Source organism: Aedes aegypti, chromosome 2, assembly GCF_002204515.2.
Source record: "Aedes aegypti strain LVP_AGWG chromosome 2, AaegL5.0 Primary Assembly, whole genome shotgun sequence".
In the NCBI taxonomy this organism is placed as follows: Eukaryota; Metazoa; Arthropoda; class Insecta; order Diptera; family Culicidae; genus Aedes; species Aedes aegypti.
Genome location: NC_035108.1, coordinates 43,540,820 through 43,562,572, shown reverse-complemented (window position 1 = coordinate 43,562,572; position 21,753 = coordinate 43,540,820). Strand labels below are relative to the sequence as shown.

The 21,753-nt window shown below is 40.1% G+C and overlaps 1 protein-coding gene across 15 annotated transcripts in view; it reads left to right on the top strand.

The window, feature by feature from the left end:
- Positions 1-21,753, top strand: part of LOC5577064 (calmodulin-binding transcription activator 1) — a 616,782-nt gene that overhangs the window by 521,780 nt on the left and 73,249 nt on the right. For all 15 annotated transcript variants that reach the window (XM_021840664.1, XM_021840660.1, XM_021840663.1 and 12 more), the window contains one exon: positions 13,694-13,761. In XM_021840664.1, coding sequence (XP_021696356.1) covers positions 13,694-13,761 — 68 coding nt within the window. The remainder of the gene's footprint in view (positions 1-13,693; positions 13,762-21,753) is intronic.

Sequence of the window (21,753 nt, the reverse complement as noted above, 5' to 3'; positions counted from 1 at the left end):
AAATGTGAGTGAATTCTTGAAAAAAAAGGATGCTCAGGAAGATGACAAAAATTCTGACAACGTCCATAGTCAACGTCGTAGTCGTCGTCGTCTTGTCTCAGTGTCAAATTAAGTGAGTACCACTATAAACGTGAATTGACTCTCATCGTCACGTCCGGAGCTGGTGGGCCTCGAATCGTCCTCTATGACGATGACGACGACGAGGGCGACAATGTTTTGATCTCATGAAGTGGAAATTTCTCTGGGGGGCGTCAGCAGCTGAGAATGGGGAATATGGATGATTGGACACCACCATTTGGTTCCGATGTCTTCACCAAAAACAAACACACAAGGCAGTTTAGAGCCGTGTTTGGGAGCAAGTGGTTTGGAGTATGAATTTCACAAAACCGATCACTTTGAATGCAAAATTAGATAGGAAACAAGTTGGCTGGCGCTACAAGAGCGTTTCCTCAGTGTATTCTCCTAGGAGGCATCTGTGCTGGAAGTTTTGAGAAGATTTTATATGGAACTCGTGTTCATTTCTTTTCAAGGGTTTTCTTGAGCTAGCAACTGTACGAATAGTGAAAAAATGCTTCACTTTTTTGATGGACATATCTATTTTCGCCTTAAAAAACTAATAAATAAATAATAAATGATTATTGTCAATAATTATCCCATGTTCTTCTCAGAGAATCAGTTCCAATAGATTTTTTTTCATTTATGTCTGATATCTTCACCATTCGAAAATTTCACAATTTTTCTCGGGCGAGATTTATTTTCGGGCTTTTTTTTCTGATTCCTACGTAGAAACTTTCATATCGGTTCTTTAAATTTGAAACCTTTTTCGTAATTATGCTGATAAATTTGTTTAAATTTTTTCCAGGTTCTTGTTGAAGTTCGTAGCAAATGCTGGTCAAAATTTTTTACAAATTGCTATCGCAAAAAGCTTTCAAATTTCTATCTATTCTATATTACTGTGTCGATAAACTGCCTTTCTGTAAGATTTTCTGTCATAAATCTTTCAAGAATTTTCAAAATTCATTTTAAAAATATTCGCACATACTAAACATGGGGATCTTTCCATAGAAATATATCAGATATCTGTCGGTAACTGCTACTAGCTTCTTTGCATCCCTACCATAAGATTATAGCATGAGTGGGCGTTATCCAGCAGGACATCGACCGAATCTAATTCTCTTCCAGCGAACCACCACTCTCCTTCGACCACACGCTCATCCACTTAGGAAAAGCCTCCTCCATCCATCTCCGGGGCCAGTTCGCCGCCTCAGTTCGCTTAATCCGAAAAACCGAAACCGTTGCGGAATTCCAATCAGGTCTCCAAATCAACCCCCGAAGCGGTGGCGTCACACAAGCCCTGCAGCCTCAACGGACGGGGACAAGCCTTGGCATAAGAAACGAGGCCGACCGATAGGCGTGAATTTCAATCAGCGTGCTTCTCCGGAGAAAACCGGACCACCCCAATCTTTTTAAAACCCCGAGATGCACATGGAAGCTCGGAAGCCCGATTTGCAAACGCTTCCCGAAATTTCGTATTCAGAACCGGACGTTCGTGTGTCTTCAAAGCGGCTTGATTGCGATTAAAATTTCATCGACTAATTGGCGTCGTCCTGTTTTTTTTTGCTTTCGAAATGGAAAACGTCCACGTTCGCCTTATGTTTTCTTAGCTGGATGGAACTACACTAAATACTTTATTTACGAAATAGTTCGGGTACGTATTTGAACTGAATTTTGTATATCGTCATCAAAATGTCCTAAAATGATCGTAATGTGACAAATCTTGTAATCTTGTAAATGCAACTATGCCAGCTATGTGCTGATTGGTATTCTAGACCAGCCAATAACTCGTGGGTAACAGGCTTTCCGAGAGTAATCAGTGATCTTTTGATGGTTTACGAACAACATTCATACTCATATTGGCGCGTAATAATACACACTGTCAGGTTTTGAATTCAACGTCCGCCTAAGGTTATACAAGAACTTTCTTATGTATAGCCCTTTACATCTATTATTAACATAACCAGCAATTTTTCTAATGATTTAGAACATCAATCAACCCATACGGATGCATCTAATAACCAAGATGTTCTACCAAGATTAGATCAGAACAACTGATTGAGAGTATTCAAGAACTACTTGGAATACAGGTCATCAGATCAAGAAGCGTAAGGAAACAACTATCAAAATATTGCGTTCTAGTATAATGATCATTAAGGCTCATATGAGCAAGTTCTACCAAATTTTGAGCTAAACAACTGTTTCAGTTTATATGATTCCTTTAAATACAGGTTTTTTATATATTATCATGTAACCAGTGATCAATATTTGGTTAGGCCTTTGGTTAGGCCTTATACTACGGCAGATCGCTGTTTCGACGGCCAAAACCTATAGTTCTCTGGATATGCATCCTAGAGGTTTGGTGTTTTTGACAACGTATTTTGGAATAGTTTGCACTACATTTGACTCTTTCGGAATTGATCTAGATAAATTAAGACTGATCTAGATCAGGCTTATCTCTTGATAGGAGTGTCCTAGCTCAAAAACTTTTTTTACAAAGTTGTTCATTGAGGCATTTTTGACATTTCTTCCGAATAAATCACTATCATCACTGACGTGGATGGCGCTGTATGACACTTTGATCAAAACAGCTGAAAATCGACGAAAAAATCGTACAAAGAACGACGTAGACAGCGATCTGCCCAGTGTGCACCTTTAGATCAGAAGACTTATACTTAAAAAGTTTTTGATTAACCTAGAACAATTGTTGAACTAAAACTTTGAGATTGTTTGGGTGTAAGTCTTATTCATTGACGTCATATAGGTAACTAATTACGCTTGTAGGTCTGCAGGCCCATATTCAGTGTGCTCTTGGATGTACCTACACATTACTTTGACACCGCTTCCAAAATTGATCGGTGAGGTATTGCGCCTGCTTCCAACTATCGTGCAATGTCCCACCTTCCACCATAAATGAAGGTCTTGGTTGAACAACTCCTCGCTCACCGTAGAGAATGAAATGGTTCGGTGTAAGCGCTTGCAGATCTGCGTTGTCTAGTGGAATATTGGTGAGTTAACAATGGCTTCCGCTTCTAATATCTCAGTTTGCAAAACCTTATCACTTGAATGACGATAGTGTTCTGCTATAGTCGCCTTGGCCACTTTGATAGAGTAGACCATCCGCTCCTAACATGCACACTAGACTGATGCAAATTTTGAAATTTTTGCTCCTCTATGCTTAAACGGTGTCAATTATGATAAAAATAAGTCTCCCAAAATTTGAAGTGATTTGAAAGAAATTTGGTTGTGCACACGCCATTTGAAGTTTATATGGAAATTACTATGAAAAAGGCAAAGCTTTTTGTTCAGTCCTCTAACTGCTCGAAATAATAATCTATGGAAAAGTGAACAAACTCTTCTCATGCGAAATCTTCACAGCTGCAACTTTGCCGAAGACCACATTTTGATGGGACGTAAGGATAATTTGTTATTAGCGATAACAAAGTCTAAATCATGCTGAGATGATCATTCAATTACTCTCAGAGCAACACTGCTTTTTTGCTGTAGAACATAGTAGCCTGGATTACTTTGATCTATTCTTCCCACCAGGAGCACCACTGTTGCCTGCCGGGCAGTTGTTTCAGCATACAAAATGCATATCCAGTTTATGATTATGAATAGCAATTTTTCCTGACGACCGATCAAAATGTGGTCTTCGGCAAAGTTGTAGCTGAAAGGATTTCACATGCAAAGAATGTGTTCACTTTTCCATAAAACATTATGACGCAGAGATAGAGGGCTGAACACAAAAGGATGGCGTTTTCCATAGTAATATCCATATAAATTTCAAATGGCCTGTGCACAGTCAAATTTTTTCCGATTCATTTCAAACTTTGGGATGATGCTATTTTATGGTAAATAAATCGTTTAAGCATAGGGGAGCAAAAATTTCAAAATTTGCATCACTCTAATGCACACATATGAGTCGCCGATGGTGGGTTAAAGTGTCAAGTAATTCTACCATTCGTAAATGTCAAGGTCATGAATTGTATGTAGTTGGTCTGCTAGAATATTACTGGTCCCTTTAAATCATGTCCCATTGTCAGAATGAAATGCATCGGGCGCACCTCTTCGATTCATGAAGCGTCGTATGGCCATGATGCAGGATTGCGTTGACAAGCTTTGGACGACCTCTTAAGGCTAAGTAGCCCGTCATTCATTTTTGCAGCAATGATGACTTTGCAGCTTGCAATTTCAAAGTGATAAAACACTGTCTTGATAGTTTATATTGACTTGAAAAAGTATCACTGTACGCGCTAACATGCATAAAGTATGCTGATACGTTTTCAGCTATGTCAGTGCAAAACTAACTGATTTTCTTTGATTCGAAATCGTGAGATAAATTAGCAACAATCATCAACGACGCGTACAAATTTCAATGACGGCCTACTTCGCCTTAATGCATCGCACGTATAGTCAGGCACTCCAAATTACGCCCCTGCTTCACTTAAGTTGATTCAAAGTAATCAAAACCAGTGTAACTGAATGCCCGGACTTGAAGAGCAAGCCGAACTGCTGGAAGTGGCGCCATCATTGATGCCTTCGGTACTGGTTTTATGAGTTTGCATCGTTAGCAGTCTCTGGCAACTCTTTTGATGACGGGACGTAACTGGGGAATCGTGAATCTTCGACGAGCTTCGTTGAAAACAGTTTCTTTTTGCCCGTGCAGATGTCGTTGGCTATCTACTAGTAAACTTAGTTTCAAAGGGTGCCGAAGGAGTATTTGAAATTCTGCTCTTCATCCTTATAACCCCTGCGTCATCCATGAATGGAGATTCTTGAAACAACGGACTACTCCCAAGTAACATTGGTAGCTAAATAATAGCTTATCAAGCTAAAAAAATGTTTATACAGCCTCGTTTTAGCTGAATTGACTGATATTGAGCTATCAATGATACCTGGGATCTTCACTAGTTGCGTTGGTGTACCATTCGGATTTTGAAGATTGTGCTTTAACACACTGTATTCGTCTGGATAGGCCTGCAACTGAGCTTGGCGCCATAGATAGTTTTTGGCCTGCAATAACTCATCGCTTGTCAGTTAGTACCTCGACCGCTGAACTTCTGCACCGCCCGATACACGTACGCTGCCGTTCACAGTAATCGACTCCAATTGGAAAATCTGCTCACGTCAATAAGTGGTACTGGCGGCAGCTCCTGATGGAAGTGGCGGATCTGTCATTGGTTGGAACCAGAGATTGGCAAACGGCTAATTTTTGTGCACGTATCCCATCCGCATCACTCATTTTAGTGAACTGGCTCTTTTGAACGGTTCACTGGCTCGTAAAGGAAGAGCGAACTGAACCGTCGCTCTCTTATTCTCAGTACAATCTTCCACAGAAACTCACGACATGCTCGACAGATTTCCCCTACCCGCACCAAAAGGAAGAGGTAAAATGTGCTTTGTCATTCATGTGGGTACTTTTTCTCTCTATATTTCATCACCTTGTATGAAAATAGGCGGGGCAAATTAGTTGTTTGACTGTGTATGCTGAGAGTGCGGAGCTAGAGCAAACTGTGTTTGCATATGAGCCGTGGCGCGCAGAGCAAGGCACGTGCCACGCTTTATAATAAAGAAGAGAATTGAACGAAGGAGAATAGCTATTATCAATAGTTATTTTTTCGGGACATTTTTTGTCTGATCCGTGCTGATCAAATGAACCAACTCTCGCCAAAAAAAGAGCCACGGAACAATTGTTCTTTTGAATGATCCAGATTTATTGAACGGCTCCGTTTCCTTTTGCCCGTCTCTAGTTGGAACAGGAAGGATTCGCCAATATACTACAAACGACTGTTCGGACTAAAACTCGGGATACTCCCCCATTTCGTGGCATCATTGGCCACGTTTTGTTTTGATGGATCGTTAAACCATTTATCTACGTTAGACGTGTTCAGTATTTCGCCTATTCGCAATAGTTTCCCCCAAGCGACATCCGGGTTCACAAGCTTGCAGCTCAAATCGAGGTATTGAAAGTGGCTTCAATGGGGCAACCTTCGTTTTTACCGCAACTATACCGCAGTGGACAACTCCAGCCTGCACTATTCTTGTCAGTTAGGCAAAACAAGCATATGGTAGTTCGCTCGCATCGAAGAATACGTCTAGTTGTATAATGGCAGGAACCTTACTGTTGGATACCCCCAAAACAGGGATAGGGTGCAACTCAAAACTCTTTCGGTGTAGCACTCGCTGCTGGGAGACAGCACGTTCAATTTGAAAGAGACGTGCAGGTGCAATATGAAGTGTGTTTCACCCATCCTTTTTTGTGTGCTAAAACTCCCATGTGCCGTTTCATTATTTTCTGAGAATCTCTCTGAGCATTAGACAAAGCACTCTCAAATAACACTACTTCGCATTGATGACGGAGTACGGATGGACGCCACTCTCAAACGAACCACACATACCTGATTTCGCCTCACACATACTTCAATCATTTCGACGACTTCGGTATACTCTTCGTGTTGACCGGGAGTTTCGACAATTTCCTAAACAAACGATTGCTTTGACTAGATCCAATACATCTGACAAAATTTTCGCGTGATCGCTGTGTTTATGTTATTGATGTGTACGTTTGAAACGCAAATATCAAATGCAGGAAGACCAAACGCGGTAAGGTTTTTTACAAGGAAGGCGAAGACGAGATTTGCTCATCTTTGCTAGATTGGTGGTGAATTTGATAATGGTGCTAAGTGTCCTTTGATTATTTTATGTTTCTGCATTTGGAGCTCATTTGAAGAGGATTTGTACGTCAAACACAAACAGTTCTATGGATCAATGCGCAAGTTCACTAATTTGACGTTTGAGCGGTGCTGAATTTACTGGTTTCCATGGTCACATAAATAATACGCCACCGCTAAAACGTCAAATAGTAAACCCGTGCATAGGTCCATTGTACATCTAGCACTAAATAGCATTCATGTGACGGTTAATGAAGTGCACTACGTATGAAAATGTGTTTAAATTTCGTTGAACTAAAGTAAATCTTTAAAATCCACAACATAACTTATAAAGTTATACAGTTCCACAAAGCATAAACATATTCTATTGTGCTTTTACAAATAGTACCACGCATCTCGCCCTCTACAGCAAAATATGCATTTAGGTTTGTTCATCTGTTTCGCCTAGAGGAAATGCGGAAGTGTCAAGAATGTTGTCGGTTTTTTGGCACCCCCGCTCCTCTACCGTGGGAAGATTTTTTGTATGGAAATTAAAAATAATTTTTCTGGCACATAAGAAACAACTTCCTTAAGACATAGCTCCCCCTCCACATAACTCATTACGTAATTAATGAACTGCTTCTAATTACAAAAAAAATCGATGAGGTTCAAGTGCTTGCTGCGTAAAATGTTTTTGAAGTGTAGAGAAAGCAAAAAATGATTCGACGCCGCCGTCAGTCACATTCGTTCTTGATTATGTTTTCTGTAAAAAGCACAAAACTAAGCACATTGTGCTTTACTCTACGAGTTTTAAAGAGTATATCTGGAGCTATCTTTTGTCTTTCACACAGGTGCGGCAATACTCGCACCTTCTTTTGTGTTACTCAACAAACACAGGAGACGCACGCAAAAGTCGAGTGCAGCACATGCATATTTTGCACCGCTCCGAGTTTTCTGCCATTCTCTGCTCAAAAAGGCAACGTGGAACTTCAACTTGTGTCATCCGCTTTAGTAACTGAATCCAATCTCTCCATATGCAGTGTAACTCTATCGGTATTTCATCGTCCCATTATGTTCCGATTCTCCAGATATGCTGCATTAAAACTTCTACATGCACAATGAAGTTTGCGATGAATCCACATCGATCGAACAGTGAAATCGCTAGTCGTAACACTTGACGTTTAGTTGGTACGACGTTCTGTTCTGGAAATTCCTTCAGGTCATCTTTTATTCTCATATCGAAGGTGAAGACATCTTGGAACCTTCCTTAGCCGAGTGATTAGAGTCCGTGGCTACAAAGCAAAGCCATGCTGAAGGTGTCTGGGTTCGATTCCCGGTCGGTCCTGGATCTTTTCGTAATGTAAATTTGCTTGACTTTCCTGGGAATAGAGTATCATCGTACCTGCCACACAATATACGAATGCGAAAATGGCAACTTTGGCAATGAAAGCTCTCAGTTAATAACTGTGGATGTGCTCATGAGAACACTAAGCTGAGAAGCAGGCGCTGTCTCAGTGAGGACGTAATGCCAAGATGAAGATGAAGACATCTTCGGCAGGTGTCCACACCATACCAAGTACTCGCTCGACATGTTCCGAGTGATCTAGGTCTTGAGATTTCGATGTTATCTCTGCTTCACCCAGACGTCGAAGAAACTTCCGACGAATTCCACGTAAGATTCCGGATTTCAAAACCACCAAGCGCGTGCACATACTTAACCTCGTTGACCAGTTGTACTGCTTCCTCAACCATTTCTATGCTATCAAGGTCCACGTAGTGTGCGTATGTGATTGCTTCCGCAGTCCTCGGAAACTGGGACTCAAACTCTCTCGCGGTTTTTTGTTCTTTACGAACTGAAACGAGCAGGGAGTGCATGTCGCACCAGATGTTGCTACATCCATTACGTAGATTTTCGAGGGATCAACTCCTCCCGTGTGATTTTGTGCGCGTACCCTTTCGTTTCGTAATCATGAATGAACGAAATCATTCTACTTCGCAGGGCTTCATCGAGTCGCTTCTCCCACGACTGCAGTCTTCGGAGTGCTGAGGGTAGCTGTCTGGGAAAACTGGCCGGTCGTATTTCCAGAGCAAACCGGTTTCAAACCTCCCTTCAGCTCTACATGTAGTCTCTTAAAGAACCTGGCATACACGACTATCGCCAGCGGACTCAATCGGGGTTGCCACCGCTGCTTTCTCAACTGCAAAGTACTGCTTCGTTAGATTGTGAAGTTTACGATTCCCGATGCGATAAACGCGTTCGATGGCAGAAGATTTGCCTGCATAATTCCCGTTAACGTGCCATCCTAGTATTGTCTTTACGACCACCGATTCGTTTGCTTTGCCCTCTCGCACCTTCAGTGAAGTCAGAAGTTGTGCGTGTTCTATGCTGATGATCAGCCTGGGAACTGCGTCGACGTAGCTACGCAACGGACGACTTCTTAGATGAGGATATATTTTCCGCAAATACTCGTACTCGAACGTTTGTCTTTGCAGTTGAAGCTTTTGAACGTACAGCACGTTATTCAGCTGGTACTGGTTTTATAATCCACTACCAGAAATATTCAGTGTAACTCGTTGTGATCCCTTTTCTTCTCTCGAAATGTTTCTTGTCCATCCATGCCAGGAGGATTCAGCTGGCCCTGCAACGTTCTGCATCCATGAGCATTGTTCGGCAACCGTCATCCAAAAAGGTGAAAGTATCTATCTGTTTTCCGTTCACCTCAAGCGTCACGGGTAAATAGCGGAAAAGGCAGAAGTTCAGTGTGAAATAATGATTCTGATGGGAGATATTTCCTACGGAATTTTTCGGTCTTTTGACTTGATTGATTGCAAACTCGGCTACGGCCCGAGAACGCAGCAAAGCGTGATGACACAACCGACAACCGTCGACTCCACATTCCTTCTACGCCTAGGGTTCTAAACTGTGGGCAACTCAATTACTTCATGTTTCTTGTTTGAGCAGTAGCAACAAGACTGCTTCACTCCATCAGGCCTAATTGAAAATTTGGAAAAGTCTGCAGTATTCTTCTGTGCTGCATGCTCATCTTTTACCTCTGCGTGCACATACAGCTTCTGCTTATCTCTTCCGGTCTGACAAGACGACTTCGACTACTGACATGAAGGATCCACTAGAAGCGTTACGTCCGAGGCGGTATTGACTAACTCTGTCATGAACTCCTCAAAGTGGCTAGGTTGACTTCCACCTGCGATAGTTTATACCATGACCACTGCATTTTCATCGATGCATCGCGATGACGCAAATTTTCTCAACCAGTACGTGAAGCAGCATGAGATTGCGAAGATGATCCATCAGTTGTGCCACGAACATATGATCAACTAAGTTCCGTACAACCAGTCCAAACGTGACCGGCTGCAGATTCTCCGTTCTCGGTGGTGGGATGCTACGAAGCTTTCGTAGGAGAGTATGGATTAGCACCTCTGGCATTCCATGAAGCTCAAGCTATATGGAAGCCCTACCCATCGTTTCCTTCCAGCTTTGGCCATCTTTTCGATACTGGATTCGTCGTAGAGTTGTGCGAGCTCGTGATTCTTCCTTCGTCGTCACACACCGTTTTCCTGCCAAGACGTTCAAAGACTCCGAGTGCTTGCAGGTCCTCTTCAAGCATCTTACATGTTTCATGCCGTTGAGGACTACCGGTCCCATCAGCGTTTTGTGCATGGTACATTAGATGCGGGAATCTTTTTTGGCCACAGCTTCTTGTGGAAGCCACAGAAGGGCCGACTTTCACTGATAATGCGCCTCCATATTTCGCGGCTAAAGTTATTATCAGTTATTAGCAAAGATCCAAGGCAGACGAACTTGTCGACCACCACAAACGTATCCTCGTCTATCGTAACACTGCTTCCTCGACAAGACCTGTCGTGCTCGGGTCCACCTACTAGCATGTAGTTTGTCTTGGACGCATTCATCATTACATCATTGGAGGATATACCGTACAGTCAAGATCTGTTCCGTTGTCGATCGACCCTCAATGAAGTCGGCTTGATAGCTTCCTACGAGATTGTTTACTACCGGTGATAGACGACGGAAGATGATCTGGGATAACACTTTGTAGGCCACATTCAGGATGGTGATCATTCGGATGCAATGTGCGCTTTCAGCGCCATCTAATTGTTCGTCGAAGTGCTGCTTCCACCTTTCGATGACCTAAGTTCGTCCGTCAAGATGCTCCCATCCTTATTCCTGCACATCTCAGCTCGTGGCACGAAGCTATTCCGGGATGCGTTAAGCTTCTGGTAGAACTTTGGCGTTTCTTGAGACCGACACAACTGTTCCATCTACTCGCACTCCATCTCCTCCAGACGGCGTTTTTTCTCCCGAAAGAGCCGGATCTGCTTTTGCTGGGTCCCTTGCTGCAGCATGACCGCCCGCGCTGCATTTTTCTCCTCCAGAATCTGCCTACATTCCTCTTCGAATCAATCGTTCCGTTGACTCCGTCTCACGTACCCGACGTTGCTCTCAGCCGCATTGTTGATGGCTGCTTTCACTGTTCTCCAGCAGTCCTCAATAGGGGATTCATCCAGCTCACCTTCTTCCGGTAATGCAGCCTCGAGGTGCTGAGCATATGCCGCTGCGACATCCGGTTACTTGAGCCGTTCTAGGTCATACCGGGGCGGCCGTCGGTACCGTACCGTTGTTGACGACGGGGAGTTTTGGGCGCAGTATAACCATCACCAGATGTTAGCGCTACGATTTGTCCTGACGTCGAAAATGTCGGAGAAGTACCGTCCATCAATTATAAAGTGGTCGATTTGTGATTCTGTCTACGGTGGTGATTTGTCTGCGTGTTGATATGAAGTCCTATATTCGAAAGATGACTGGGATAATGCTTCTGATGATCACTGGTTACCATTATAAATCAGGAATTCATATACTCCATAGAGTGCGTGAGTGTAACAAGAAATATTTGAGATGATCAAGAAGAATATAATAACCTTTCAGATTTTCCTTTAGCTAAGCACAAACTCCATTAAGAGTTACGTAATCGGAGGTTTCAATGTATGAACTTTATAATCTTCTGTGGTGCATGACCATGTGATTATCGTCTTTATCAACCAGAGCCAATCAAACGGAACCAAAGTTATGTAAATACGACAACATGTTGTAAGTCATGGCTTTCGAGACCAACATTTTTTCCCTCCTCTTCGGATAATTATGTGGAAAGGAAAACTATTTGTTAATCGAAGCGTGATTAAATAGCCTTTAGCCGCACGCTAATGGCTTATCCGAGCAAAATAATTAGAAGCGGAGGACGAAATGGAGGGCGAAACTTGCGATAAGAATCGTGAACCGTTCGCTTTGTTTCCTACGTTCGGCGGTCGGTGGGTGGCTAACTGCCCAGCAAAAAAACACAATCAGCTAGAATTAAATCATTTCGTAAAACGTCTCCCCTTTCCTCCGAAGTCGGGGCCGTGTCCGAGGGCTGTTACAATGTAAGTTCGGAATTTTCCTGGTCGGTGGAAAGTGGCTAACGAGAGTGTGATTAATTTCCTAGTTTGTGGCCTTTTTCTCAAGTCTCAATCCAAGCAGCCAGCGGACGGTTCCGTCGGTCAATCGAATGAGGCGAAAGAAAAACGTACATTCCGGGATTGGAAGGTGGCAGCACAGGCCACCACAAGAAAAACGGAAGGAAAACAGAACGTGAGAGCGAATATCTGGACCGGGAAATCTCTGACGGCTCCGGAATGGAGTGGACTTAGACCGAACTGAACGCTTATTTGTAGGAGTGATTTATCGCGATTTTTTCCAGGTTCAACACTTCCGCTCGGTAGCACCTTCCAATGTCTTGATAAATTAACGTTTCGGGGCTGATTGGGCGCCGATGGGAACGCCCAGGTGATCTGGGAGAATGAGTTGGTGGTCTATTACTTGGTTTAATTTGTTCTACTGAACCGTAAAAAGCGAATCATAATGAAGAACAATTAGTAATTTGATTTTGATACTATTAAAACTAACATCCACTGAGATTCATGCGTGAAACTAGCTTGTTGCTTATTACTTTCCATCGGAATGGCGATCGCCTGTAGATTGGAGCCACAGTACACAAACTTGTTGGCAACGTTTTGCATCGCTTTGAAGCCCCGAGGAAATCACAGATAAAACATTACCATTTTTCCATGGTCCCCAAACTGCTCGAAACTAGATGATGTCACACACAATGAGATGTAAATGTCCTCTTTGCTTGCAAAGTACCACCCATTTTGGTCGTTTTCGCTGTCGCGTAAAGCTAACATTTTCATTTTCTTCGAAGTTCATAATGGCTTGGGCATCCATATGGGTACGTTTTCCGCCAGCTAATCTCGTAAGGCAAATCTTGCTTAAGAATAAGCGCATAAACCTGAAGCCGGCACTTCTTTCATGCATGCACTTTTCGACATTTTCATTCAATTGAGAAAATTGAAAAGTATTATGAACCAAGACACCACCATTCACAAAACATATGCACACAACCGGCGGTGGTTCTCAAGCTTGGATCCGGACGTGTTGTAATCGGAGAGCAGGGATCTTGCCCAGAAGCTATCAAAAGATACCAATTTAATTTAATAATACAAATGAACTGTTTTACATTTGCTGAGTTGTTCCTACGGCCACAGTTGTTCTCCGGAAAATTTCCGCACGAGAAAAGCACTGTTGATATATCTTTAATTTACATTTCGCCAGCAGTGGAATTCGAGACGGTGGTAGTCGTAAAAAAATCCATTGATAAAAAGAAAAGCAAACTCTGTTCTCGTTTTTGTCGGTTCGATGGAAAAAATGCCTGAATTTTTTACTGGGCGAATAGTGACACGAAAATATAACAAACGACGACTTTCAGGGAAACCATGACCACCACAAGATGAAAATGTTTCTCTTTGACTGTGATGAGGTCAGTGTGATGTGCTTGCCTTTTTGAACAAATACAATGAAATCTTATATTTCAACTGAATTGCAGAAAATAATTCGAAACCATTTTCTCTCTTTACAGGAAATTGCAGCCATTCTCATCAGCTTCGACAAACATTCCGAATGGCAGTCGAAAGAGGTGAAAACGAGGTAAGTAGAAAACAAAATTAGAGTGCATAGCAAAATTAGCAGCGTACCCTCGAGCTGTGCGTACACAAATTCTTTCTGCTCTCGGCAGTTTTAAAATTACACTTTTAAATTATTTTACCGTAATCCGTGAATTTCACCGTAATCTTAACAGCTGAACAGTTCGGTAAAATAAAATTGTAGAAATTTACCGTTATTACCTCCATTAATTTATTTCACCGAACTTTTCAGCTGTTCAGATTACGGAAGGCACATCGGACCTAGTTGGGTCAAATGAAAATCCAACTCTGGAGTGGGCTGGTCGGCTTGAAAAGCTCAATACAAAATAACAGAAAAAAGGTCAGTTAGAGCTAATTGTAATGTGTTGAGGGATGCTTCGATCCTTATAAGCTCAATCCAAAATAACCGAGCTTGGGAAAGACAGAGTAGTTTGTGATGTGCTAGAACATATAAATTGAGATGCTTAGAGATAGTTGTTGAATATTTTCTAATGTTGCTGCTTATGGGATGCTTCGATCCTGATAATCTCAATCCAAAATAGCAGGACAAAGATCAGACAGGGTTATTTGTAATGCATTAGAATATTCAAATTGAAATATTTCAAGACTAACTTCAATATTTCCTTATTTTTTCCTATAGAATGCTCGAGCTTGATAAGCTCAATCCAAGATAGCGGAATATAGCTAACACCGTGTTATTTGTAATGTATCAGAAATGCAAATTGGGATGCTTCGAGCCTGACAAGCTCAATCCACAAAAAGCATAGCTAAAATCAGAGTTAGCTATTAGAAGTGTGTTAGAATATGTATACAGTGGGGATTCGCTCGTTGGGGGTCCGCTACATGGAATGACTCGATGGTTGGATGTTCGCTGATTGGAAAAAAATCCAACTTCCAACTAAAAAGCACTCGAATGTCAGGAGAAGTTGTCAAACTGACATTGACGTCTGACTGCTGTCGCATTAAAGTCTTCATATATAGAACAAATGTGCAAGTATATGTGCGTATCGTGACGATTTGCGCTCCAGATGCGTTAGTCTGGAGAGGTCTGGAGCATTTTCACCAGCTGTCAGTCATTCCAACTAACGGGTCGGATTCGTTAGATGGAAGGCAGTCGTGTTCCAACCAGCGAATCCCCGCTGTAAGAAGATGATTTTCAGGATATTGTTGAACATTTTCTGATTTTGCTGCTAAAGAGATACTTCGAGCCTGGTAAGCTCAATCCAGAATAGCATAACTAAAATCAGAGTGAGCTTTTTGCAGTTTTTACTCAATCATATTGTCAATAAGAGTAGAGGAGAAGGTGAATGTAGGGAATAGATATAATAGTATACAAAAAAGACGATTGGTGTTGTTGCGACGCGTTTTAAACCAGCCTGAGAAATGAACCGGTCTAGTAGCGAGCATAACCGCAGCATGACAGTTCGCATAGTTGTAGTGGTAGGCGAAGGAGAGAGATGGCGAACAAACCTGTCGATGGTAGAAAGTAAATAAATAGCATAGGTAAATAGAGGAATTCTAGCGTAACATTTGAAAAAGGCCTATCTGCAAAACGTAAACATTGAGAAATTCTCAATTGAAGATTCCGTACCACATTTATAATTCCTATTTATTTTTTTTTTTTTTTTTTTTTAATTTTTATGGCACAAATCTCCCAACTGGTGGGGAACGTGCCTTTGGAGCCGGCCTTCTGATACCATATTGATTATTCCTATTTCAAACCCATTCGCTTTTTACTAGTTTCATACTTAGGGAAGATCCAAAAATGACCTCCATCGTTTTTCGGGATTTCTAGAACCCTTCTACCCCCTCTGTCACGCTTTTTCTGATACCCAATCCATGCACTGTCACGTTTTCGTACATCCCCCCATTGGAGGAGGCCCCAATTGATGGACGTCATTTTCGGATAACCCCTTGTGTTCGACACTTATAATGGTCTATTACGTGGCTCACAACGATTTGAATTTGAAATATCACAATAACTTGTAAAAATAGTTCAATTCAAACATCATCCGCAGATAGGCCCTTCTACGAATTTTCAAACCAGTTAGGCCCTTTTTAAATTTGATAATTTTATTGATTATTGAAGTGATTTGCATAATTCTTCGACAACATTTAATGATTATGTGAGAAAACAACACAATATCATACAAGCTTAATATTGGAAACTATTCTATACAAAATCAGCAACATATTGATTATTGATATTTCAAACCCATTCACTTTTTTTTTACTAGTTTTATACTTGTGTTATACACTCATTATGGTTTATTACGTGGCCCAGAACGTTAGTAATCTCAAATAGCATAATGACTCGTGAAAATGATTGCATTTAAATATCATCAGCAGTTAGGCCCTTCAATGAATCTTCAAATCAGTTAGGCCCTTTCAGTTAGGCCCTTCGATTGGACATGGTTTCAGTTAGGCCCCTCCAGTTAGGCCCTTCTATTAAACATAGTTCCAGTTAGGCCCTTTCGGAATTTGTTGATATTATTGCTTATTGAAGTGATTTTCATAGTTTTTAAATAAGATAAAGCGAGAGAAAAACAATGTAATAGCTAAATGTTGGATATTCTCGGTTGAAGGTTCAGTACCTTATTGATTATATCTATTTCAAACCCATTCACTTTTTTACTTGTTTTATACTTGAGGGCCTTCCTTAGCCGAGCAGTTTAAGTCCGCAGCTACAAAGCAAAGCCATTCTGAAGGTATCAGAGTTCCATTCCCGGTCGGTCCAGGTTTTTTCGTAATGGAAATTTCCTTTACTTTCCTGAATATAGAGTACCTTCGTACTTGTCACACGATATACGAATGCAAAAATGGCAACTTGTCAAAGAAAGCTCTCAGTTTATGATTGTGGAAGTACTCATTGAACACATAGCTTAGAAGCAGGCTCTGTCCCAGTGAGGACGTAATGCCAAGAAGAAGTAAAAGAAGAATTCTTGCCGAGCTGTTACAAAAACAAACGAATTTGTTTTTGTGAAAATCGCGGCTTTTGGAACTCGATCCACAACTAGAGGCAACAAATAAAAATTATTCAAAATGTAATTAATGTAATTGATTTTTTTTTCAGGATAAAAAATCAGTTTTTCAACTAACTTCGCATTAAGATTATGATAAAACTAGTAAAAAAGAGAATGGGCTTGAAATAGGAATCAATATAGTACTGAATCTTCAATAAAGAATTTTTATTAATCAATGTTGATTTTCTCACATACCTAATCGATTGATTTTGATCTAAAACTTTGAAAATCACTTCAATAATCAATAAAATTAACAAATTCCAAAAGGGCCTAACTGGAACTAAGTTTAATAAAAGGGCCTAACTGGAGGGGCCTAACTGGAGGGGCCTAACTGAAACCATGTTCAATCGAAGGGCCTAACTGAAAGGGCCTAACTGGTTTGCAGACTCGTAAAAGGGCCTATCTGCCGATGATGTTTGAATTCAACCATTTTCACGAGTTGTTTTGTTATTTAGGATTTAAAACGTTATGGGCCACCTAGTAGACTATTATGAATGTGAACACAAGTATAAAACTAGTAAATAGGAGAAAGGGTTAGAAATATGAATAATCAATATGGTACTGAATCTTCAATAAAGAATTTTCAATATTCAATGTTGATTTTCTCACATAATCGATTGATTATGTTCTAAAACTTTGAAAATCTATTCAATAATCAATAAAATCGTCAAATTCCAAAAGGGCTTAACTGGAACTATGTTAAATAAAAGGGCCTAACTGGAGGGGCCTAACTGAAACCATGTTCAATTAAAGGGCCTAATTGAAAGGGCCTAACTGGTTTAAAGACTCGTAAAAGGGCCTATCTGCCAATGTTGTTTGAATTCAACATTTTTTACTAGTTTTTATGTTATGTTAGATTTAAAACGTTACGTGGCCCAGTAATAGACTATGAGTGCCGAACAACAGTTTAAAACTATTAGATAGTAATGAGTTTAAAATAGTAACAATCAATATGTTACAGAATCTTCAATCGAGCATTTCTCAATTTTTACGTTATGCTGATAGACCCTTTTCAAATATTTCACCAGGTTCCATTATGTGAGAAAAACACTATACAATGGCTAAATATTGAAAAATATGGAGAAAAATTAAAAATGCACGGAAGGGCCAATCTGATTTTGATGGAAATTTTCAGTTAGGCCCTTTTATGACCAGTTAGGCCCTCTTAGATAAAAGGTTTATCGTTCAGCGAGTGGAGTTTATTTGCTTAAAATATAAAATATCCTGGTGGTAAATAGTGCGGACGCTGGAAATCAGCGGTTAGAGTTTGAACAGGGAATCCATGAGTACAACCTGAAAAAGAAAAGATGAAAATTAGTGAGAAATTAAATGTAAACGTTACTTACCTGCAGGCTTAGTAAAACCAAAAATTGTCGACAAAAACCAGTGCTAAGACTGTCGTTCTGCAATAATATAGACTGTAAGTAGTATTGAAATCAGTGGATTGAGAAAATTCGCAATATTATAGTTTACTTGTGATGTTATTCAACAGCAAAAACACCGTTTGAAATCCGGTGAAACTTAGGGTAGTTGGACCATAGTTGGACACCAATACCACGGATCGGAAGAAATCGAACGGCAAGATGAAACCAATTTATTGTGAGTAGATGTAGATGTAGATTAGAGTTGAAAATAATTAATTGAAATTTAATAAATTATAGTTTGAGCGTTGCTGAAAACCAGTCAGCTGCTTTTGGAAAATTTTGGTTTCCCTTCGGGAACAGGTGTTATTTGTATGGAAAAAGAAAATATAATTTGTAAAGCGTAGAAAAAAGTAACTTATTTCCAATATTGAGTGTTTATGAACCAGAGTGTAAACAAAAGGGCTTTTGGGATCGCAAGGGTTTAAATGCGCGCAAGGCCCGTAGAGGGTTTAAATGCGAACAAATTTCGGAAATAATTTAGTTTTGCAACGGATTTACGCGAGAACAGACGTGATGAGCGTAGGTACGCGTTTATTATTCCAATTTCGGATAGCGGAATTCACGACAATGGATTCCTGTAAAATAATTTGAGTGTGTACCTAAAGCAATAAAACAGTTCTTTTCAGAACTAAAAATGTACTTTCCAGCATTACTTTTTATTAGAGTGTCCATTTCCCGGCCATTTAGCTCGTTCCGGGATTCGGGAAAAAAAATCTATGCTAGTCCCGGGAAATCCCGGGATCCCGGGATTTATCAATTTTTCAATATTTGGAAGATATGGAAGTAAAAATTTACCAATACATTTTTTTAATGAAAGAAACAGATAATGTAACTTTTTCAAATAATATGTTAATTATAGCGAATCACATTTCAGATAAGACATTCTTATTCTGATGAATTAACCTAACATAAATCAAAATTTAGCTTGACTAATTAAGGGTTTGCTATGGATTTTTTTAAATTATCTATAACACTTATGTATGACAGAAACGTAAGTCATAATTTTAAAGGAATTTGCTTCAAACATTTGAAAAGTCATAAAAACTTTAGAGCAATAGAGACGATTAAAGAGCATTGATGGTATGGTAGATCATGCTAAAAGCTAATTACTGAAAATTATTGATTGCAGTTTACTACCGTGAATCGCAAGTCATCTGCATTTTGGTCAAAATTGAGTTGATATCAGTTTTCATTATATCTTCTAATGTTCTTTCAACTGCACTAACGAGAAATTGCTTTTTGTTCAGTAAAATTATGAAAAAACACCAAGTAAAATTGTCCCATAATGAAAAGTAAACGCATGTCGGTGCAGATGATGAATCGTTATTTGATCATCTTAATATTTTTCTTGGAAAGCAAATTATGAAAGTTTCATTGAGATCGATACATGTTCCAAACTCTTGATTATTTGAATATTTGTATGGAAAACGAGATTGAAAACTTCTCAGACAATTTACTCAATGCCTACTTTTTACAGATGGTACTGACTTTGCGGCGATTTGCGGCAATTTAGGTGTACTTTCAAATTTGTTATCTCAGCATCGGCTTATAAAAACGGCTAATGTTGAAAAACTTTGCAATAAAACAAATAAAAATATGTGTTTCTTACTTGGTAAATTGATCTTTTCATGCAAATAATGGCTCGTTTATTCTCTTTTTTTATTTGTTTCTCTACTTTATCAAATAAGGTTGATAGTGAGAAAAAATGTAGTTGTTTTTCATTGAAATTTAGTGGTTTTTATTAAATTAAACGTACATTTCGGGAAACCCGGGATTCCCGGGATGTCAGATATAAAATCCCGGGAAACGGGAAATCCCGAAATTTGTCAAATCCCGGGATTTTTTTTGTCCCGGGATGTCCCGGGATGGACACTCTACTTTTTATAACTATTCCTTTTTCGATACTTGTTTAGATCCGTGCCTTTTTTGTTATTTGGTAATAGAGGTGTACCGGTATTCGCCATGTACCAGTTATTTGCCACCCCGGATTATTTACCGTTTTGCGACATATATGGTTGCCAATTGTTTAGTGTTCGCTAAATTGCTTTAAGATGACACGGAAACATTGTTGTAAACCGCAAAATTTTCTCAGAAAATAATAGAAAAAAATCATTTTCTAGAAAGGGTTAATGTTGATAATTGCATCGAAATAAGCAATCAGTTCGATGTTTCAGACAAATTTTCCGAACACCAAATCGAAGCACCCTACAGCCCAGGCTCTTTGATTCAAGAGAGTAAGCAAAGAGTATCGCCTATCGTGATCAGTCTCCTTTATTTGCGATTTGGAAAGAAACCTTGATTTCCCTAATGGAGTTCAAGATCTTCTGCCTAAATCAATGTGTGGATGCAGGCGGATAAATGGATTTAAATTTTGGCTCATTTGTCAATGATCGTTAAATGTTCCAAGGCTTGCTGACATCAGTTGGCCTGTGTTGTTGAATGAGGACAACCTACCACCGGATAGATTAGAACTAAAGCTTATCATCAAGATTATTGAAGGCAAGCTATCAAGGACGGCAGTATGTTCAGAAAGCAGAAGCAATATGAACAACATTCCCTTACAAATCACCATCCCCCACATAACATTTATCAACACACGGATAGACTCGAAGGGTGCAATGTCCCTCTCACACACGGTAGTAGCAGCAGTGATAACAACAGTAGCGGCATCGCACATTGGCATCTGTCAAAGTACACTCACTGAGTGCCTTCCAGTGAGTGGGCGATTTCTTCGCAGAAAGTGAGTGACCGACTAGACACGAACAGCTTACGCGTCCGATCATCAATCATCATCGTCATCACTTGCGCTTGGAAGCAGCGATAAGGTTCTATATGTTTCTAGAACACGTGACGCGTAGTGTAAATACGCTTGACGTGCGCGGATGATGTTAGTTATATTTTGTGTAAAATAAAAGTTAACCCGTATAGGCCTGAGTGAAATCAAAAATACTAAAAACCTTACCACTCAGCGAATACTTACCGGATTCAAATTTTTTTATCAGTATGCTGGCCCACATATCTATTTTTTTTTTTCTATCTTTATTAACGAGATTTTAAGCCCTGGGCTAGTTCATCTCGGGACCAACGTCGTCACTGAAAAATTTTTAGTGACTATCTCGGTGATGAGATTCGATCCAAGGTCCTCTGCGTGAGAGGCGTGTGTTCTAACCACTACACCAGGTCCGTCCCCACTCACATATCTAGTTTCTAGAGGGTCATTGTGTCAATTCGGGTAGAAAAATGCGATTTTTTGGGACATTACAAGTTATCTTCATTTATATCCAATGCACAGTGGTCCAGGAATCAGTTTTACGCGGAAAGATGCATTTTGAGCTTTAGAATGAAACATTAGACAAAATTGGTCTTCTACAAAGTTGTTTGTATTAGTTGAGCCCTTTGTTTGGTGTTATTAAAAATTAGGGTGGACCACATTTTCGTAGAAATTGTGTAACTAACTTTCTTATTTGTAGAAATTATATTATACATGCTTCAGCAAAGTTATAGACCATTCAATTTCAAGCAACTTTGCCAAAAAAAGTTTTTTTATAT